Source organism: Pelodiscus sinensis, unplaced genomic scaffold (assembly GCF_049634645.1).
Source record: "Pelodiscus sinensis isolate JC-2024 unplaced genomic scaffold, ASM4963464v1 ctg39, whole genome shotgun sequence".
Lineage (NCBI taxonomy): Eukaryota > Metazoa > Chordata > Testudines > Trionychidae > Pelodiscus > Pelodiscus sinensis.
In genome coordinates, this window is record NW_027466048.1 from 950,698 (window position 1) to 967,578 (window position 16,881).

At 59.4% G+C, this 16,881-nt stretch overlaps 1 protein-coding gene across 2 annotated transcripts in view; it reads right to left on the reverse strand.

The window, feature by feature from the left end:
• Positions 1–261: 261 nt before the first annotated feature.
• The window catches only part of LOC112545886 (alpha-2-macroglobulin-like protein 1), an 87,249-nt gene continuing 70,629 nt past the window's right edge, over positions 262–16,881 (reverse strand). The window contains exons 27-35 of one of the 2 annotated variants that reach the window (XM_075918657.1): positions 8,805–8,879; positions 8,188–8,347; positions 6,948–7,447; positions 6,711–6,835; positions 5,406–5,496; positions 4,896–4,964; positions 3,492–3,594; positions 2,161–2,202; positions 262–1,870 (exon numbers count right to left, since the gene is read on the reverse strand). In XM_075918657.1, coding sequence (XP_075774772.1) covers positions 1,836–1,870; positions 2,161–2,202; positions 3,492–3,594; positions 4,896–4,964; positions 5,406–5,496; positions 6,711–6,835; positions 6,948–7,447; positions 8,188–8,347; positions 8,805–8,879 — 1,200 coding nt within the window. In that variant the 3' untranslated portion in view covers positions 262–1,835. The remainder of the gene's footprint in view (positions 1,871–2,160; positions 2,203–3,491; positions 3,595–4,895; positions 4,965–5,405; positions 5,497–6,710; positions 6,836–6,947; positions 7,448–8,187; positions 8,348–8,804; positions 8,880–16,881) is intronic. The other variant, XM_075918658.1, reaches the window with a different exon arrangement.

Below are 16,881 nucleotides of genomic sequence, written 5' to 3' on the forward strand. Positions count from 1 at the left end.
GAAGGGCCTCCTGCTGTCAGCTCAATGTCTGTCCTCTTGGATCATGGCACGTAGCAAGGCGTGCTATGACCCAAAGGGGAAATCAGTCCTGCCTCTCAGCCCACTCCCCCAGAGCCCTAGCCCCCTCCAGGGCGTTCCTGGCACAGGTGTCAATCAAACATTTGTAAGGTGGCCATAGTCACCAACCATTACATAATTCTGCACTAGGCTAGGCAGGGTGGGGCTGCTGGTAGGGCACTGAGCATTCCCACCCTGCCTCGGGGTGCGGTTTGGGCGTGGAATGGCCATAAGCAAGTACTCGAAGAAACAACGGTTACTTTCCTTGTAACTGTTCTCTGAGATGTTGCCTAGCTCCAGTCCCGCCCCCCCCCCCCCGATGTCCAGCAAGAACAAAGGGGGTGGGGGGGCAGCAGAGGATGTGTGCAGCCATAGCGGTGCCACTCCGGGGGCTCCCCGGCTGGCCTGATGGGCACTGCTAAGGGGAAGAAGCTGGAAATCAGGCATGCAGTGCACGCTCGCCGCAGCGCAACGGGCAGAAGCAAGGCCTGTTCAAGCACAGCAGAGATGAGCTAAGCAGCCACCTTCCCCCGCGGCTGGAGGGCAAACGGGTTGGCAAACCATGAGAAGTCTGGGCCAGGGACCCTGTGCCCCCCCCCCCCAGGCTGCAGACACTCTGGGAGTCCCAAGGGGCTCTGTGCCGCCACTGGAGATGTGTTGGGGTCTGCAGCCGAGGAGGCGGGAAGCCAGGGGCTTGTGTGTCAGCCACTGGGATGGGATGGACCAAATAGGATGGATTCTGCGACCTGGGGCGGATCAAAGCCCCACTGCACAGTGGAGGTGGGAGCAGCCCAGAGCAAAGACGGCAAGACTGTCTGATCATGGGAAGGGTTAAATAGCCGGGGGGGGGGGGGCTTCTACTAGCCCCTCCCCCCCCCCCCCAAACATCCCCACCAGTATCAGGAATTAAATGCCACCCGCTCTGGTAGAGTGAGGTTAGGACCCAGCTGCCAGGCCAGACAAGGAGATAGAGACACGTGGCTGCCCCCGCCCTGTGCACAGGACACTTATCTGTGAGCGGAGGGGGCTGGGGGCACGTCCTGTTCCCCAGAGGCTGGTGCCCGGTTCTCCTGCCCCCACCCCGGCCCGTGCAGCCCGCTGGGGTATTTGTGCCGCCCCCGCCCACTGGCAATGAGCGTGTGAGGTTGAATCTTTCAGTCCCTGGATCTGGGGAAAGCTCCGGCCCCACCCCAGGGCAGCAGGTGCCTGTAACCGCACCCCCGCCCCGTGTTGGGGGGGGCTCAATGGTCTGACTCAGCGTCACTCGGTCCCTACTCGACTGGACTGAGCTAATGGACCCTCCCCCGCAGCACAGCAAGTGCCGACCACTGGGGCGGGGCCTGGGGGCTGTCGCGGGGTCCAAGCCAAACCCCGCCCCAGTGAGCGCAGGGCAGGAAGGGGGCAGAGCCGCAGGCCCAGGAGCGGCTGCTCTCAGGCTGCGGAGGAGCCGTGCGAGGAGCAGCAGCCGAGCAGCACAAAGCAAGAGCAGCCTCACACACAGGCGGGGGTTGGATCTTGTGTTAGGGTCTCAGCAGGACACACGGCAAACCCCCGGGGTCCCCACGGCAGCCCCTGGTTCCCACGGGTGACGGACAGCTGGGACCCCGCGGCTGGTCTGGGGGTGGGAGGGGGGAGCAGGGGGATGTTTCCAGAGCAACCAGGGAGGCGTTGGCTGAAGAAGGTGCAAAGGGGGAACAGCAGCAGCCGAGAAGATCCTGGGGTGTCCGGCTGCCAGGGCGGCTCTCAGGACGGGCGCGGGGGGCTGCTGGGCTGGGGCTTCAGCGGGAAATTCCCAACGTCTCGGCATCAGGGGCTTTAAATAAACAAACACCCCCTGAGAGAGGATCAAACCCCTCCCCCGCCCGATGGACACCTCTCCACATGGCCCCCAGAACTCTCCCAACCCCCAAAAACTCCCCCCTCCCAGTCACCCCCAGACCACAGACAGAGTCCCTTGTGCCCCACATAGACCCTTCCCCCAAGGTATCCCTCCCCCTCGTGGGTCCCATGCTCCCTTCTCCCCCGACACAGACCTCTCCCCCCCACGGCCTTGCCCCCCGGACAGGTGTAGGGACTGGAGATGGGTGGGTGCATCACACCTACCTGAGCCGCAGGGGGCGCTGTACTCAGCCTCTGTGTGCTCCCCTGCAAGGCAAGGGGGGGAGGGATGAGGAGAGAGCCCCTCCCCCCACTCCCGCCCAGGCAGGGTCTGAGCCCCAGAGGGAGTGCGAGGTGGCCCAGGTGTCTGAGTGGGGCTGAGCGCTCTCCCCAAGCCCTGCCCCCCCCAGTCAGACGGGCTCCATGAGTTACCCCTCAGCACACTCAGGGAACCCGCCCTGCCGGCCCGGCCCAGCCCATGGTGTTCTGGGGGCATCTGAGGAGCTGGGGGAGGAGCAAATGTGTGGGGGCCTGGAACTGGGTCTCCCAGGCAGCGGGGTTCCCAGGTGCTGAGATCCCGGTGTTAGCTGGGGGCCCAGGATGTAGGAATTCCGGCCACTTAGCAAAGTCTGCTCCTTCGCTGTGGGGCGTGACCCCAAGAATCCAACTTCCCCCCCTCGGAGGAGTGGAAGGGTGGGCCCTTCTGATTCTCCCTCTTGGCCCCTGGGCATTTGGGGTAGAGGATTGGAGTCCTGTGGCCGACTCAGCCAACAGCCCTGGCTCAGGTCCTGTAGACAACAGAACCAGCTCCTGCCCCTTTGCTGGTCAGCCCGGAACTGAGCCAGGTTCCCTCCTTTTATTCTCCCTCCAGGCCTGGCATTGGCTGCAGGTAAAACGGGGCGGGGCTAATTGGACAAAAATTCCTCCTGCTCCTGCTGGGACAGCCCCAGTTACACCAGCTTCAGCGTCCCCACTGGCCCGTTGAACACTCAGCTCCTGGGCTCCTCCCCATGAGCCGGCCCCACAGATTGAACCTGGGAAGGCTCCGACCCGAGTGGAATTCATGGAACTGGGACCCTTGGGACCGGGGAGAGTTCAGTGACCCCCTCCCCCGACTGAGTGTAATGGGGGTGGGGCCCACGCAGGACCCCGAGGCTATGTCTACATTGGCAGATTCTTGTGCAGGAACAGCCATTTCACAGAGCATCCACCCTGCCCGCCCGCTCTCGCACAAGAAGATTTACAGCAAAGCTTGGGAAGAGAGGGTTTCTTGCACAAGAGCTACGCTCTGTTCTAACAAGTGTAAGCTCTCTTGTGCAAGAGGGCAGTGTGGACACGAGGCAGGGGTTTCTTGCATAAGGAAGCCCTATGGCTAAAATGGCCACCAGAGCTTTGCTGTGCAAGAGAGCGTCCACACTGCCATGGATGCTCTCGTGCAACAGCACATGGCAGTGTGGACGTGTTCTTGCACAAGAAGCCGCCAGCGTAGACGTAGCCTGACTGTGCCATGATGCCCAAGGGAGCGGGGTCCATGGCAGGCCCCAGGCGGGACTCACCCGGCTCGTAGTAATCGTACAGCCTGACGGGGGCCGCTCTGAGATTCTTCACAGGGAAATCCTGCTCCAGGGAGAAGGTGAAATTCGCCGCCTCCTTCGTCAGCTACCGAGAGAGCGACAGAGCGAACGCCCGGGCTGAGCGTCTGCACTGACAGTTCGGACCCCTCCCTGTGGGTGGCCCAGCCCGGCCAGGCCAGCTTCCCTCTGCCCCTGGCCTGGAGCAGTGAGAAAATCCGCCCCCGAATCCCCGTTCTACCCCTGCAACGTGTGAACCCCTTTCATCACACTCAGGGCCTGGCTCCAGCCTCCCCCAGCTCCCCACAGCCCCCTTCACGCCCCTCCCTGGGGTTTGGCCGAGGCTGGTCCCAGCTCCCTGTCCTTCATGCAACTGGGGAGGGGGAAGAGTTCAGTGCCCGCCCCCCACACACTGAGTGTGGCACAGCCCCCCAGAGCAGTAGTAACGGGGATGGGGCCCGCACAGGACACCTCCTCCTGTGAGGAAGTGGGGAGCTCCGGGAGTTCAAAGGGGGGTGTTACGTACAGGGGGACACTCAGTGCCCAGCAGTTACTGGTTGAATGTGACAAGGGGCGGGGGGAGTTTGTTGTTACAGAAAACAGCCCAGAGTTGGGGCCGGGGGGGTCTGGGACCCTGGTGACCCCGACCCTGCTTGGAGGACACGGCCGGCTCTGGCCAGAGACAGACAAGGGGCTGCAGAGAGGGACCCCGGCAACCAGCCCAGCTGGCCCCAGCGAGGGGAGAACAGTGGACGGAGGAGAGGAGGGGAGAAGAGACGGGTCCAGGCGACCCTCTTGCCTGGGGAGAAGACAATGGCCGGGGGAGGGGCTGTTGCTGGGGGTGTTGGAGGCTCTGCTGGGAGCTTGGGGGGGAGGGGTGTTTTGGGGGACTGAGAGCAGGGCAGGCAGAGCCCAGCTGGCTGCAGGGGGAGGCTGAGTGGGGCTGAGGGCCCAGGGCTACAGGCCTGAGAGACCCGTTGCTGTTCAAAGCTCAGTAAACCCTTCTGCTTTGTGCGGGCTGATAGCTCTGGTCAGGAGAACAGGGGGGCGCTGTTCCTTCTGGGGGCGGAGGCCCTGGGGGTCCAGAGGGAGGGGACCCCGGAAGGGCTCACGGCGGAGGCAGGCGGCTGGAGGCCCCGAGAGGCGCTGTCCTGGAGGTGGAGGGGCGGACCCCCAGGTGAGAGTGGGCCCCCAAGAGAGGGTCCCTGCACTGGAGTGGCCCCCCGAGGAAGGGCTGTCTCACTGCTGCTGGGGGGGGGCTCCCCGAGACGGGGCTGCCGCACTGGAGAGTGGGAGTCCACCCAGGCGCCGAGGGGCCAAGTGTGACCTGTGAGCCGTGACACCTCCCCATTGGCACCAGCCCCAGAGCCCTGAGCCGCCCGCGCTCACCTGGTCCAGGTAGATGGTCACCTGGTCCTTCTGCACCTCCAGCCTCTTCACCAAGGGCTGCTTCTCCAGCTAGGAGCGGGGGGAGGGAACGGCTGAGCCTCGCACGGAGGGGCTGGGACCGGATTCACTGCCTGGCTGGGGGTGGGACATGGGGCCCCAAACACCCCCCATGGCCCAGGGGCCTGGCTGCCTCCCCCGAAGTCAGTCCCACCTGGCACTGGGGGGCTGCAGTAGGAAGGGGAAAGTCTAGACAGGGGCGCTCTGTTGGAGGGGAGCTAGTCACGGGCAGGAGCTGCTCAGTGACGGGATGGGAGACCCAGGGCTGTGCAGCGCCTCATGGCTGTGTTAGGGGGCGCTGTGCTGCGGGGGGCAGGGCTCTGTAGGGGCAGCTCTGTGGGGGTCAGAGCTGCAATCTGTGTTCTCCTGGGGGGCTGGGCTCTCCCCACGGACCAGCCCCTGGATTCGGACTGTGTGACCGGCCCGACCCGGCCTCCTCCCAGCGACACTCACCTGCCCCAGGGAGCTCTTGGCGGGGACGTAGCCGGACGGCAGCTTGGCCTCGACGATGACCATGTTGGTGGCTGAGCGCTCCCCCCTGTACCTGCAAGAGGAGCCAGGGGCTGAGGCCGGGGCAGCCCTGGGTACAGACCCTGCGTGGGGGGGGGGGGGGGTGGAGGGGTAGGGGAGGCCTCACATCTTCTCAGCCCTGCAGGCGTCTCAGGCCCTCTGCCTGCCCTGGACTGTGAACCCCCCGTGTCCCAGCCAGCCTGAGCAAGGGGCAGCGGCCCCAGGAGCTGCTTGGGAGCCGACTGCTCCAGTTCAGCCCCAGGACCTGCCCGTCACTGCCTGGCGCATTGGTCCTGCTTTGGGCAGGGGGCTGGACTCAACGACCCCCTGAGGCCTCTTCCAACCCTCTGATTCTAAGATTTCAAGGGGCTCCGAGCCCTGGGGGTGAATGGCTCCCCCAGCCCCCCCCAGCCCTGCAGTAGGACGATGTGCTCGGGGGGATTTGGGGTTCAAAGGGTTTGCTCCAGGAGGAGTAACTCTCGGTGTCCCTGGGTTATTGGTGTTACGAGGGGAGAGGGGATTCAGGACCCTGGCCAGTGGCTGGAGGGTGGAGTCCCGTGACCAGGGACCTGCAGACCCAGCTCGGGCCACACGGCCGGTTGGGGCCAGCGGGAGGCCAATGGGCGGCAGAGAGAGGACCCAGTGACCTGCCCGGCTGGTTCCAGTCGGGGAGCGGAGGAGGGGCGAGGGGAGCAGAGAGGGGCCCAGGCGACCCTGGTTACAGGGACAGAAGGCAGGCGGGAGGGCGGGGGGAGCTGCTGGGGAGGGATCTCGGCGGCTTGGCTGGAATACGGGGGCTGCTGGACGGGGCAGAGGGCTCAGGCAGAGGCCCCCAGGCTGCAGGGCAGACTCAGACGTGCTGGCGGAGGGGGCCAGGCCCACAGGCCTGAGAGTTCCTGTGCTGGGTTCAATGCTCAATAAACCTCCTGTTTCACGCTGGCTGAGTCGCTGCGGACTAGAGAACAGGGCTGCGCCGTCCCCCTGGGAGTGCAGGCCCCGGGGCCCGGAGCGAGGGGACCCCCTGAGGGGCCCACGGCAGAGCCAGGCGGGCTGGAGCTCAGAGAGGTGGGGGGACGGTGGAGGGGCTCAGCCCCCAGGGGAGAGCGGATCCCCACGGAAGGGGGTTACCCCTGGGACCGCTGGGTGCCCTGTGAGTGTGACAGACAGCTCTGCCCAGCCACTTCCCCGCTGCCTGGGCCTGTCCTTGCCCCGGAGTCGGACCCAGCGGGTGGGGGGCCGGGCTGGTACCGGGCGTGCAGGGCCAGGCTGAAGCGGGATGCGGCGCCCTCGCTGCACTCCTTCGGCTCTGTCTCCACCCGCAGCTCAAAAGTGGCGGAGCTCTTGGGGGGCGGCACGTTGTAGCGCAGAATCATCTGGGAGAAAAGTGAGAGGGTTGGGGCGGAGCCTGGCACCGTGGGGCCCAGCCGTGGGGCAGTCCCAGGGCACAGCCACTCACCGCCGGGCCCCAGGGGCTCCTGCCCTCACCTGCACGAAGACACAGCCGCTGCCGCTGGCCTGCACCGTGTACTGCCCGGGGATCTCCTGCAGGGCCGCTCGCTGCAGCTCCAGCCGGTTGGCGTTCTCCAGGTGGAATTGCTGCCGGGCCCCGGCCGGGGAGCTCACGGTCACCGACACCGTCCCGCTCGCGCTGTACGTCAGGGCTGCGTATCTGGCCAGGGCCTGCAGGGCCACCACCGTGTTCTGGGGCAGAAGAGTCACCGAGGGGACAACAGGACCCCGCCTCCAACTCTCTGCAGCAGGATCGGGATTTCCTGTGATGCTGACAGAGTCCTTGTAGAGATTCTCCTGCTTGCTGAGCCAGCGGGCGATCTGGGAGGCGGTCGCCAAGTCGGCAGCAGACACGTTGGGCAGGGAGAGATGGGCCAGCAGCACGTAAGCCGTCAGCTCCACCTCCACCATATGGTTCCGGTGGGACTCGGGGCTGGGCAGGCCCTTCACCTGCCTCCGCCAGTGGAGCTGTCCCCCTAGGAGAGGGGCCGAGGGAAGGGCAGCCCACGGCTGCAGTTACAACACAGCAGGTCACCTGTTTGCTTGGCAAAGGGACCGTGGGTCTTCCCTGGCCAGAGGGATTCCTGCCCCCCACCGAATGCAGCCACCTCTGGGGCAGGACACAGCAGCTGGTTCCCAGGGCACTGGAGGGCTACACAGGGAGAACAGGAGGCCACTGGGCTGGTCATTGTTAGGGTCTCCGGCTCAAAACCCTGGAGCCGCTGTTCCCTAGACTAAAGCCAGGCCCCGGGGTTCACCGACTGCCCGGACCCCAATTCTGAGGTGCAGCCTCACAGGGGCAGAGGTGCTGCTGGCCCACAGGGGCCCTAAGCAGGTATATCCCCCCCCCCAGCCCATTAGAAATATTCGCTGTATTCTATCCACAACCCAAAATCCATCCCAGCCCCACCCCCAGGGAACAGGCCACATTCATTAGATGAGCGGCTGGTGGGGGAAGATCAAAGTGGAGACCCCATGGGATGCAATCGCCCAGCCTGCTTGTGCTCGGGATCACCTCTGGTAGAGGGGGACACTGGGCGCCGGAGTGTGGGGTCCTCGGGCAGGGGGCAGGAGGGGAGCAGGGCCCAGCTGAAGGGCCGAGGGAAGAGCCATCACCAGGGCAGGGGGCAGTGGGTGGGCAGGGCCGTGGGGGGCAGCCCTGCCCTGTGTCTGGAGGTCGCCGGGGGGAGGGCACTGGAGCGAGGCGCTGCGGTACCGGCGCTGACGCTGTGCTGGGCCAGGCTCTGCAGAAGGGCGTCCCGCAGCTCCGTGCGCCCCGCCAGCCCGAAGGCGTAGGCCAGTAGCGCCCGCGTGTAGAGGTCACTGGTGCGCGAGGACTCCTGGAGGCACTGGAGGACCCTGGTCACCGTGGGGTCCTGGGACAGGGGAGACACCCAACAGACGCCCCGTCAGGCTGAGCTGCCCAGGGGAAACGCCCCACGCCTGGGCGTGTTCCCCAGCTCCCAGCCCATGGACCCTCACAGCGCTCCACCTGCCAGCCAGTTCTCACCTGTCCCAGCCCGTCCCTGCCCCCGTCACCTGCACCCAGCACCCCCACAAGCCTCACCCAGGTTCCCCCACTGAGCTCTAGACACCAAACCAGCTCAGCCCCTCCCCACCTGCCAAATCATCCTGCCCTACCCCAGCCCAACACCCCACATCACCCTGCCCCAGACCTTGGTACCAACTCAACAGACTGCCAGCACCCCCTCCCCCAACACCTCCTCCCATCTCCAGTACCCCGAACATCGCCCTGACACCCCCATATCCTCGCCCTGAGCGCCCCCAGTGCCCTGGTCCCAGCCCCGGCAGGAAGGCAGGGCTTGGCCTCACCGTGAGCGGCTGCCCCAGCTCCAGGAGCGCTGCAGTGACGTAAGCCGAGAGAGAGATTTCATCCATGATGTTGCCCTGCGGGAGATGGAGACACCGGGAGCTGCCTCAGGCCAGGCCTGTAGGGCCAGCAGATCTGGCTCCAGCGCTGTGGGGGGCTTGCATGGGCCCCTCCTCCTGCTGGGGCCTGTCAGGCCCACGTGGGTCGTAGCAGCCCGGGAGGCCAGGCTGTGGCAGTGAGTCCCAGGGGCTAGTTCGCGAGAGGCGGCAATGGCTCCATGGCCACGGCTGCACTGGCCCCGTGTGAAATCCTCCCTCAGCCCCTGCGCCAGGGCCGGGCTGCGGGTTTGCAGGGACGTTCCCCAGACGCCTGTGGAGACGCGGGGCCGGTCCTGCAGCGGCTGAGGGATTCACCCCCCCCCGGGCGAGCTCCGGCTCGTTAAATCGTCCCCCGCGCGGGAATCCAGACTGTGCCTGAGATTTGTCTCCTCCTAGCTCCCAACCGGCCGGGGGCGGCCCCAGCCCTCCCAGAGAGACCCGGCCCCTGCAAACGGCTGGGGACCAGCGGGGCCCAAACCGCAGCCTCTGGGATCGGAGACTGAGTGGAAACCTTTCACCACAAGCCAGATCCACATTCAGTGCACCTGCCCCGTGCCCCCATGCCCAGGGACTTGGGTCCTTCGGACTACATCTCCCATGATGCACCAGGACTGCCTTTCTGACCCAGCCGTGTGGGGGGAGTGTCATGGTAGTCACATGACTTCAGGGCCAGGCTGGGCCCACCAGGCTCTCCATGCCATGCAATGGGTGTGGGGTCTGCTTGGTGCCAGCTGGGAGCCTGGGCTGCTCAGGAGCCAGGGTGGGTGGACCAGGGCTGCTCCCTCCTGCAAAAACCCTCTGACCCGGTGTGACGTTATTGGGTTTGTGACAGGGTCAGGCCAGGGGGCTGCTGCAGAGAGGGGACAAGGCAGCCCAAAAGGGTGAAAACCCCTGTGAGAAGAAGCAGAGAACTGCAGCCCAATTAGATGCAGCTGGGAGGGAGCTGGCTCAGGCAAACTAAGGCTTTTAAAAGCCTCGGCGGCTGGAGGCTGGGGGGGTGCGTGCATGAGAGAGGATGAAAGGAAGGTGGTAGAGAGACAGAAAGGGAGAAACTGGAGAGAACAGTTGGGATCAGCACTAGGTAAACACAGCCAGGGAGGGAGCCTGAGGGCCCTAGCTGGGCTTCCTACCTTTGAGACCGGCTGCAAAACCCCAACCCCTGGGGCTAGGAGGAGGAGGAGGCCTACCCAAAGGGGCCCTTGCCACATGTGGTATCAGGGGTGGGATCTACGGCTGTGAGGCCTCACAGCAATCCTAAATCTGGCCAAGTGGCCCCTCGCGAAGGAGAAGCACCTATGGAGGACCTGGTAAAAGCACTGGGGCAGACCACGGCTGCCAAACAAGAGGCTACTCGGGTGCAAGCAGCCGTCAAGCAGGAGTCGGTGCGGCTCCAACAAGAAACCAACCAGTTGTTGATGAGCCAGGTGGCCCAGGACAGGGCCACCCTGCAGGAGGTGGTGAGCCAGCTGAAAGCCCTGACGGTCCAGGTACGTGATCAAGATGGGGCCCGACCCTTACGGGCTAATTTCTACTTATGAAAAGTGATGAAAGATGGTGATGTTGAGGCCTATCTGTTGGCCTTCGAAAGGGCAGCTTTGCGGGAGGCCTGGCCTTTAGCTCAGTGGGCCAGCGGGGAAGCCCAGAAGGCGTACCTCGAGATGGCAGAGGAGGCCGCCTCCAACTACCCCCAGCTAAAAGCTGAGATCCTGGCATGGGCAGGGGATGCAGCCACAGTGAGAGCCCAGAGATTTTACGAATGGAGCTATCGAGACGACCAAGGCCCCAAAACTCAGTCATTTGACCTGGTCCATCTGGCCCGGAAGTGGCTGCAGCCCAACATCCACAACCCCGAAAAGATTATCAAGGTGATCGTCCTTGACAGGTACATGCGGGGCTTACCCCCAGACCTACGGGAGTGGGTGAGCCAGAATGACCCCACAACATTTGATGAACTAGTGGCTCTTGTCGAGAGACGATTGACTGCTAAGGGACTTTCCTGCAGCCCCCGGGTCGAGGTGCAGTGTAGCAGAAGGTCCACCTTCACTTCGAGGACCCGTGCCCCTGAAGTTTCTGACCGAGTCCAGACAGGAAGAAAGGAGGCAGAAGAGCGACAGGAGTGGGCAAAAGACCTTGGGGGCTGGACTGGAGAGGGCAAGGGATCAAGACCCAACAGCCCAAAGTGAAGGGGGCCGTCCCGCCCAGGTTATAGGTGTTATGCCTGTGGGGAGATAGGGCACTGAACTGCAATATGCCCTAACGTAGAAGAGCCTATGCAATGTGACCTGGGGAACCTACAAGACGTTAGTGTCCTAGTCAACCTTGCAGGGGTGGCAGTGGGCCCCCATCAATATACCCAGCCCATGAAAATGAATGGGGTGGAAACCACCACCTTAGTAGATTCCGGGAGTGCAGTTACGTTGGTCTTGGGGAAGGTAGTGGGGGAGGACCAGCTGACCCGAGCCAAATGCACTGGGATATCTTGTGTACACGGGGATACTAATTATTACCCCACCATCCCTGTGGAAATAGAAGTACAAGAGCAGGTCGCAGAGGTAACTGTGGGGGTGGTCCCGAGGCTCCCCTATCCGGTGGTCCGAGACTTCCCCAGGTTTAGTGACCTGCTGCCACGGGACTGGGTAGAGGAGGATAGCTTCCTCCCAGCCTTCCATGAATAGCCCAACAGGCCTATTACAACTGGCGAACAACCTGGAAGTTCCAGGTGGGAGACCAAGTGATGGTGCTAGTACCGACAGCGGAGAGTAAGCTCCTAGCCCAGTGGCCGGGGCCGTATGAAGTAATAGAAGCAGTGGGAGAGGTAAAGCTGAGCAAATATATCATGTCAACATGCTGAAACCTTGGCAAGACAGAGAAGTGGCCTTGGTTGCACTGGGGCCACCACCCCAAGGGGAAAACCCACAAAGGCAAGTGGGAATATCTCCCGAGCTGACCCCGGACCAACAGGCCAGAGTAGTCGACATGATTGAGCAGAATCAGGATGTGTTTTTGACAGAACCTGGGAGAACTACGGAGGTTTACCATGACATCATTGCAGACTGCGGGGTGAAGGTGCACATTACACCATACCCAAGGCAAAACGAAAAGAGGTCCAAGCTGAAGTTGAGAAAATGCTGAAGCTCGGAGTCATTGAAGAGTCACATAGCCAGTGGTCTAGCCCTATTGTGATGGTACCCAAGCCAGATGGAAGCCTTCGCTTTTGCAATGGCTTTCAGAAGTTAAACGAAGTATCTCAGTTCGATGCCTATCCCATGCCATAGGTGGATGAACTCATTGACCAACTGGGCAAGGCCCGATTTATATCCACCCTTGATTTGACCAAGGGCTACTGGCAGATCCCCCTAGCACCAGGGGCCAAAGAAAAGACTCCGGAGGGTCTCTTTCAATACACGGTTCTCCCTTTTGGTTTGCATGGGGTTCCTGCAACGTTTCAAAGGCTCATGGATAAGCTGTTGAGGCCACATGCCAAATACACGGCTGCCTATTTGGACGACGTTGTCCACAGTCCTGACTGGGACACACACCTTGAAAATGCAGAGGCAGTATTGGAGACGTTAAGAAGAGCAGGACTTACGGTGAACCCCGCAAAGTGTACAATTGGGCTGGCCAAGGCCAAGTATTTGGGTATATTGTGGGAAGGGGGGTAGTGAGGCCCCAGTTCAACAAAGTGGACGCAATACAAATTGGCCCCGACCAACCCGAAAGAAGCAGGTCAGGGCATTCTTAGGGTTGGTTGGATATTACCGCAGATTCATCCCGAACTTTGCCTCCAGGGCCTGCCCTCTGACCAATGTGACTAGAGCTCGTGGTCCTGACATTGTAAAGTAGACCACAGAGACGGAAGAAGCTTTTAAGGATCTCAAGAATGCCCTCTGTGGCGATCCAGTTCTCATAGCCCCTGATTTTAAGGAGTTTATCCTGCAGACTGATGCCTCGGCAGCAGGACTGGGGGTTGTATTGTCTCAAATAGTTGGGGAACAGGAGCACCCAGTCCTGTACCTCAGCAGGAAGCTTCTGCCCAGGGAACAAAACTATGCCATAGTTGAAAGGGAATGTCTCGCAGTAAAGTGGGCCATTGAAAGCCTTCGCGTCTACCTCCTTGGGCGGAAGTTTACCTTGGTCACCGATCATGCACCTCTACAGTGAATGCACCGAAACAAGGACAAGAATGCGAGGGTGACCTGGTGGTTCCTGTCCCTGCAACCCTTCCACTTCATTTCATATTTAGCTAGAAGCCATCTTGTATAACAGAAACCAGTTCAGCTTTTGTGCTTTAGCACGGAGACCAGACTGAACTTTGTCACCCTGTGTGAGAGGCCTACAGGATGGGCTATTGGAATGTGTTAATTGAGCTGGTTGGGAGAAGATCCTTACTCCCTAACACCTGCCCTCTATCTTGCTGATAAGGCTTCGCTCTTCATAGTTTAATTGATGATTTCTGTAATTGGATGCCCTGACGTCAGACTTGTTTGGTTAAGGGTGTAAAGATACTAGGATTGATTGTATTAGCAGCCTTACTGGGCCTGGCTCTGCTGGGCCCACGTTTGGCTCACGCTGTGCCTTATTGATCAATAAAGCTGTTTGTTAGTTGCCTAACCAGAGAGGAGTGTTTTTGCTTCCACAATTTGGAGGTTCCACCAAGATTCCTAACGCATCACTTGCCCATATGGACGGACCGGCACTCTACTTCCAAGCCTCTCAGAGCGCTCAATAGAAAGCAAGGGGTTACCTGTTGCGAAATCTCCTGGTGAGGGCTTGGGATTTGGAGTGATGGCCGGCTGTCGGGGTTAGGGGAGCTACGGAATCCAATTTTGTGGAGCAGCTAACATTTTGTCTATCTGTGTCTGTCTTTGTCTATTAGGCCTGTCTTATGTGTCACAGTTCCAAAAGGGCACATCGGTGTCTTTAGTGAGGCAGCCATAAGCTGGACCCTCTGTGTTGCGATGCTAAAAAGCTGGTGTGGTGCCATTACTCTCTCTTGGCACATGGAACTGTGGGAAAGCTTTGTTGACTCTCTCTGTTATTTGTGGATGTAATACTAACCTTTAAGGCTAACCCCAGGCCATAGTACTTCCCCATTCCGTCAGGCTGTCTCTAAGCGCCAGGATGTGGTGTTCTGTTGGGCTGGGGCAGGTGCCCGAAACCCCCGTGAGTGGGTGGATTTTGTTCCAGCATCTCACAACCAAAGGGGGAGGATCAGTGTGAGCAGGCGGACTCTCGGTTCAGTGTCTTCCAGAATTTTTCAAAGCGCACGCAGGAAATGGGGGTAGGTCAGTCTACAGGAATTCCAGTGCCTACTAAGGGCAGTCCAGCTTTCTTCATGTATACTCAGTATGGGAAAATACTTGCAAGTTTTTAGATAAGGGGAATTTGTATACCCAAAGTGATCCTAAATTACAGTTCCCATTGAAAGGGACTTTTGATGCAACTAAAATTCTAAATTTACGGGAGGCTCTTGAGGGGCATGGAGCAAAAACTCCCGATCGGCAATGGTCTGCCTATCTACCATGGTATGAAGAAACTTTTAAGAGACAGAAAGAATCTCAGTTAAAAAGCCTTAAAGATTCTCAGGAAAAACTTCAAACAGCAATTGAACTGCTGAAAGAGGCTGGTACTCTACCAAAAGCAGAAATAACTAAGCCTAGTGCACCACCTATTGGGCACTTGTATCCTTGTCTCCCAAACCCTGATTCATAGGATGACATGAAGGATGTCCTGTGCCCTGTGTGGAATCCCCCACCATATCCAGCCCCAGCTTCAGCTCCTGAGCCCCAGGGAGCTCCAGAGGACCGAGCAGTCATTGATGGGAAGGGAGCGAGGGGACCTAAGAGAAACGCTAATGCCCTCGAGCGAGCAAAAGAACTACAATCAGAGTCGAGCGCAGAGTCGAGCGCAGAGAGGGTGGTTAGTAGCTCAGCCCAAGCTTACCCTTTACGGGAAGTCCCAGCCCCACAAGGAGGGTGTATGCGGGTTTACCAACCCTGGACCAAGACAGGGTTGCACGCCCTAGCCAAAGATTTTCCTTCAGTAGAAGAAGACCCATAAAATTCAAAGCAGAACTGGCACTAGTAATACGGCCTTATGATCCTAACTGGCAAGACCTCGATTTGTTTTTAAGGGTGATTCTGCCTGATGATAAGCGTAACAAGATTTTACAGAAGGCACGCTGGCCATCTGAACCTATTTCAGGAGACCCGGACTTAACAGCTAATGTTGAGACTCCCACCCGGGCTAGAAACGGACTGCTTGATAGTATTCTTCAAGCCTTTCCCAAACTCCCAGATTGGGTTAAAATTAACACCTGCAAGCAGGAAGAAAATGAAACACCTGGTGCTTATTTGGAAAGGCTTACAAAAGTGTTTGAAAGGCACTCTGGCATTGAAAATCCAGCTACCACTGCTAAGCAGGTGCTGGGTGCTGTTTTTGTTCATGGATTAGATCCGGCTATTCAAACCCAGTTAAAACAAATAACAATAGGCTGGGAAACGAAACCTTTAGCAGATCTTCTGACAGTGGCAAACCACTGCACAGTGCCTAAAGGCTAAATGGGACAAAGAACCTAAACTTATGGTTTTGCAATCACTGCCTACTAAAACAGGCAGCGGTCGGGGCGCCCCATAGAATGATAGCCATGGGGCTCATATGGACCCCCGAGAGTAGCACCTCCTTGGTTTGGGGATGCTGCTGGCCAAGGCAACCCCAGGACTGTGACAAATGCAAATACTTGTCACTATTGCAAACGGCCCGCACACTGGAAGAGTCAGTGCCCGTACCGCCCTGGGCTGCCAGAGTCTGCAGCTTTCAGGCCCCCGCAGGGTCAGTTTAACCTAGTGGAGGCCGAGAGTCAATAGGGGTGCCCAGAGGAGGATTGCAACTTCGCCTTTTTATCTCCGCTTATTCCCTTGAATTCTGATGGCACTCTCACTTGCCAGGTTGCTGGACAAAACACCCAGGCTACGTCTACACTGGCACCCTTTTCCGGAAATGATTAAAACGGAACAGTTTTTCCGTTAAAAGTATTTCCGGAAAAGCATGTTTACATTGGCAGGATGCTTTTTTGGAAAAGCACTTTTTCCGGAAAAGCGTCCGTGCCAATGTAGACGCGCTTTTCCGCAAAAAAGCCCCGATGTCATTTTCGCTATCGGGGCTTTTTTGCGGAAAAGATATCTCTGCTGTCTACACTGGCCCTTTTCCGGAACAGTTTTCCGGAAAAGGACTTTTGCCCGAACGGGAGCAGAATAGTTTTTCCAGAAAAGCACTGATGATTTTACAGTAGATCGTCAGTGCTTTTTCGGAAATTCAAGGGGCCAGTGTAGACAGCTGGCAAGTTATTCCGGAAAAGCGGCTGATTTTCTGGAATAAGTGGCCAGTGTAGAGACAGCCCCTGGTTTTAGTGGACACAGGTGCTAGCAGGCCCACCCTCCAAGCGTCTTCTTTTTCTATTCCCATTTCTAACCAGGTTGTTAATGCTGTTGGTATTTCTAATCAAGTTGTACCTCACCCTGTTTCTAAACCTGTCCCTTTTGTACTAGGACCCATTTCAGAGCATCATTCTTTTCTTCTAAGTCCTGCTTCCCCTGTGAATTTGTTAGGAAGGGATTTATTGTGCTGATTGCGCTGCACTATTTTCCGTACTCCTGATGGGGTTTATCTTAAAGTGCCTGCACAGACCCGACAGGAGGTGGAGGACCTGCTGCAGGGTCCTGACACCGTCCTATTCCCCTTAATTCCTGATTCAGATGCTGATCTTTTGTCCCGGGTCCCCAACTGCTTGTGGGCCACCACCCCAAACGAAGTGGGCAGGATATCAGTGGATCCCGTTTACATTTCTGTTGACAATACTAAGCGTCTGCCCTGTATTACTCAATACCCACTGAATCCTGCAGCTGAGGCAGGGATTCAGCCTGTTATTTCTGACCTCTTGGCACAAGGTGTTCTTATTCGCTGTACAAGTCAGTGTAACACT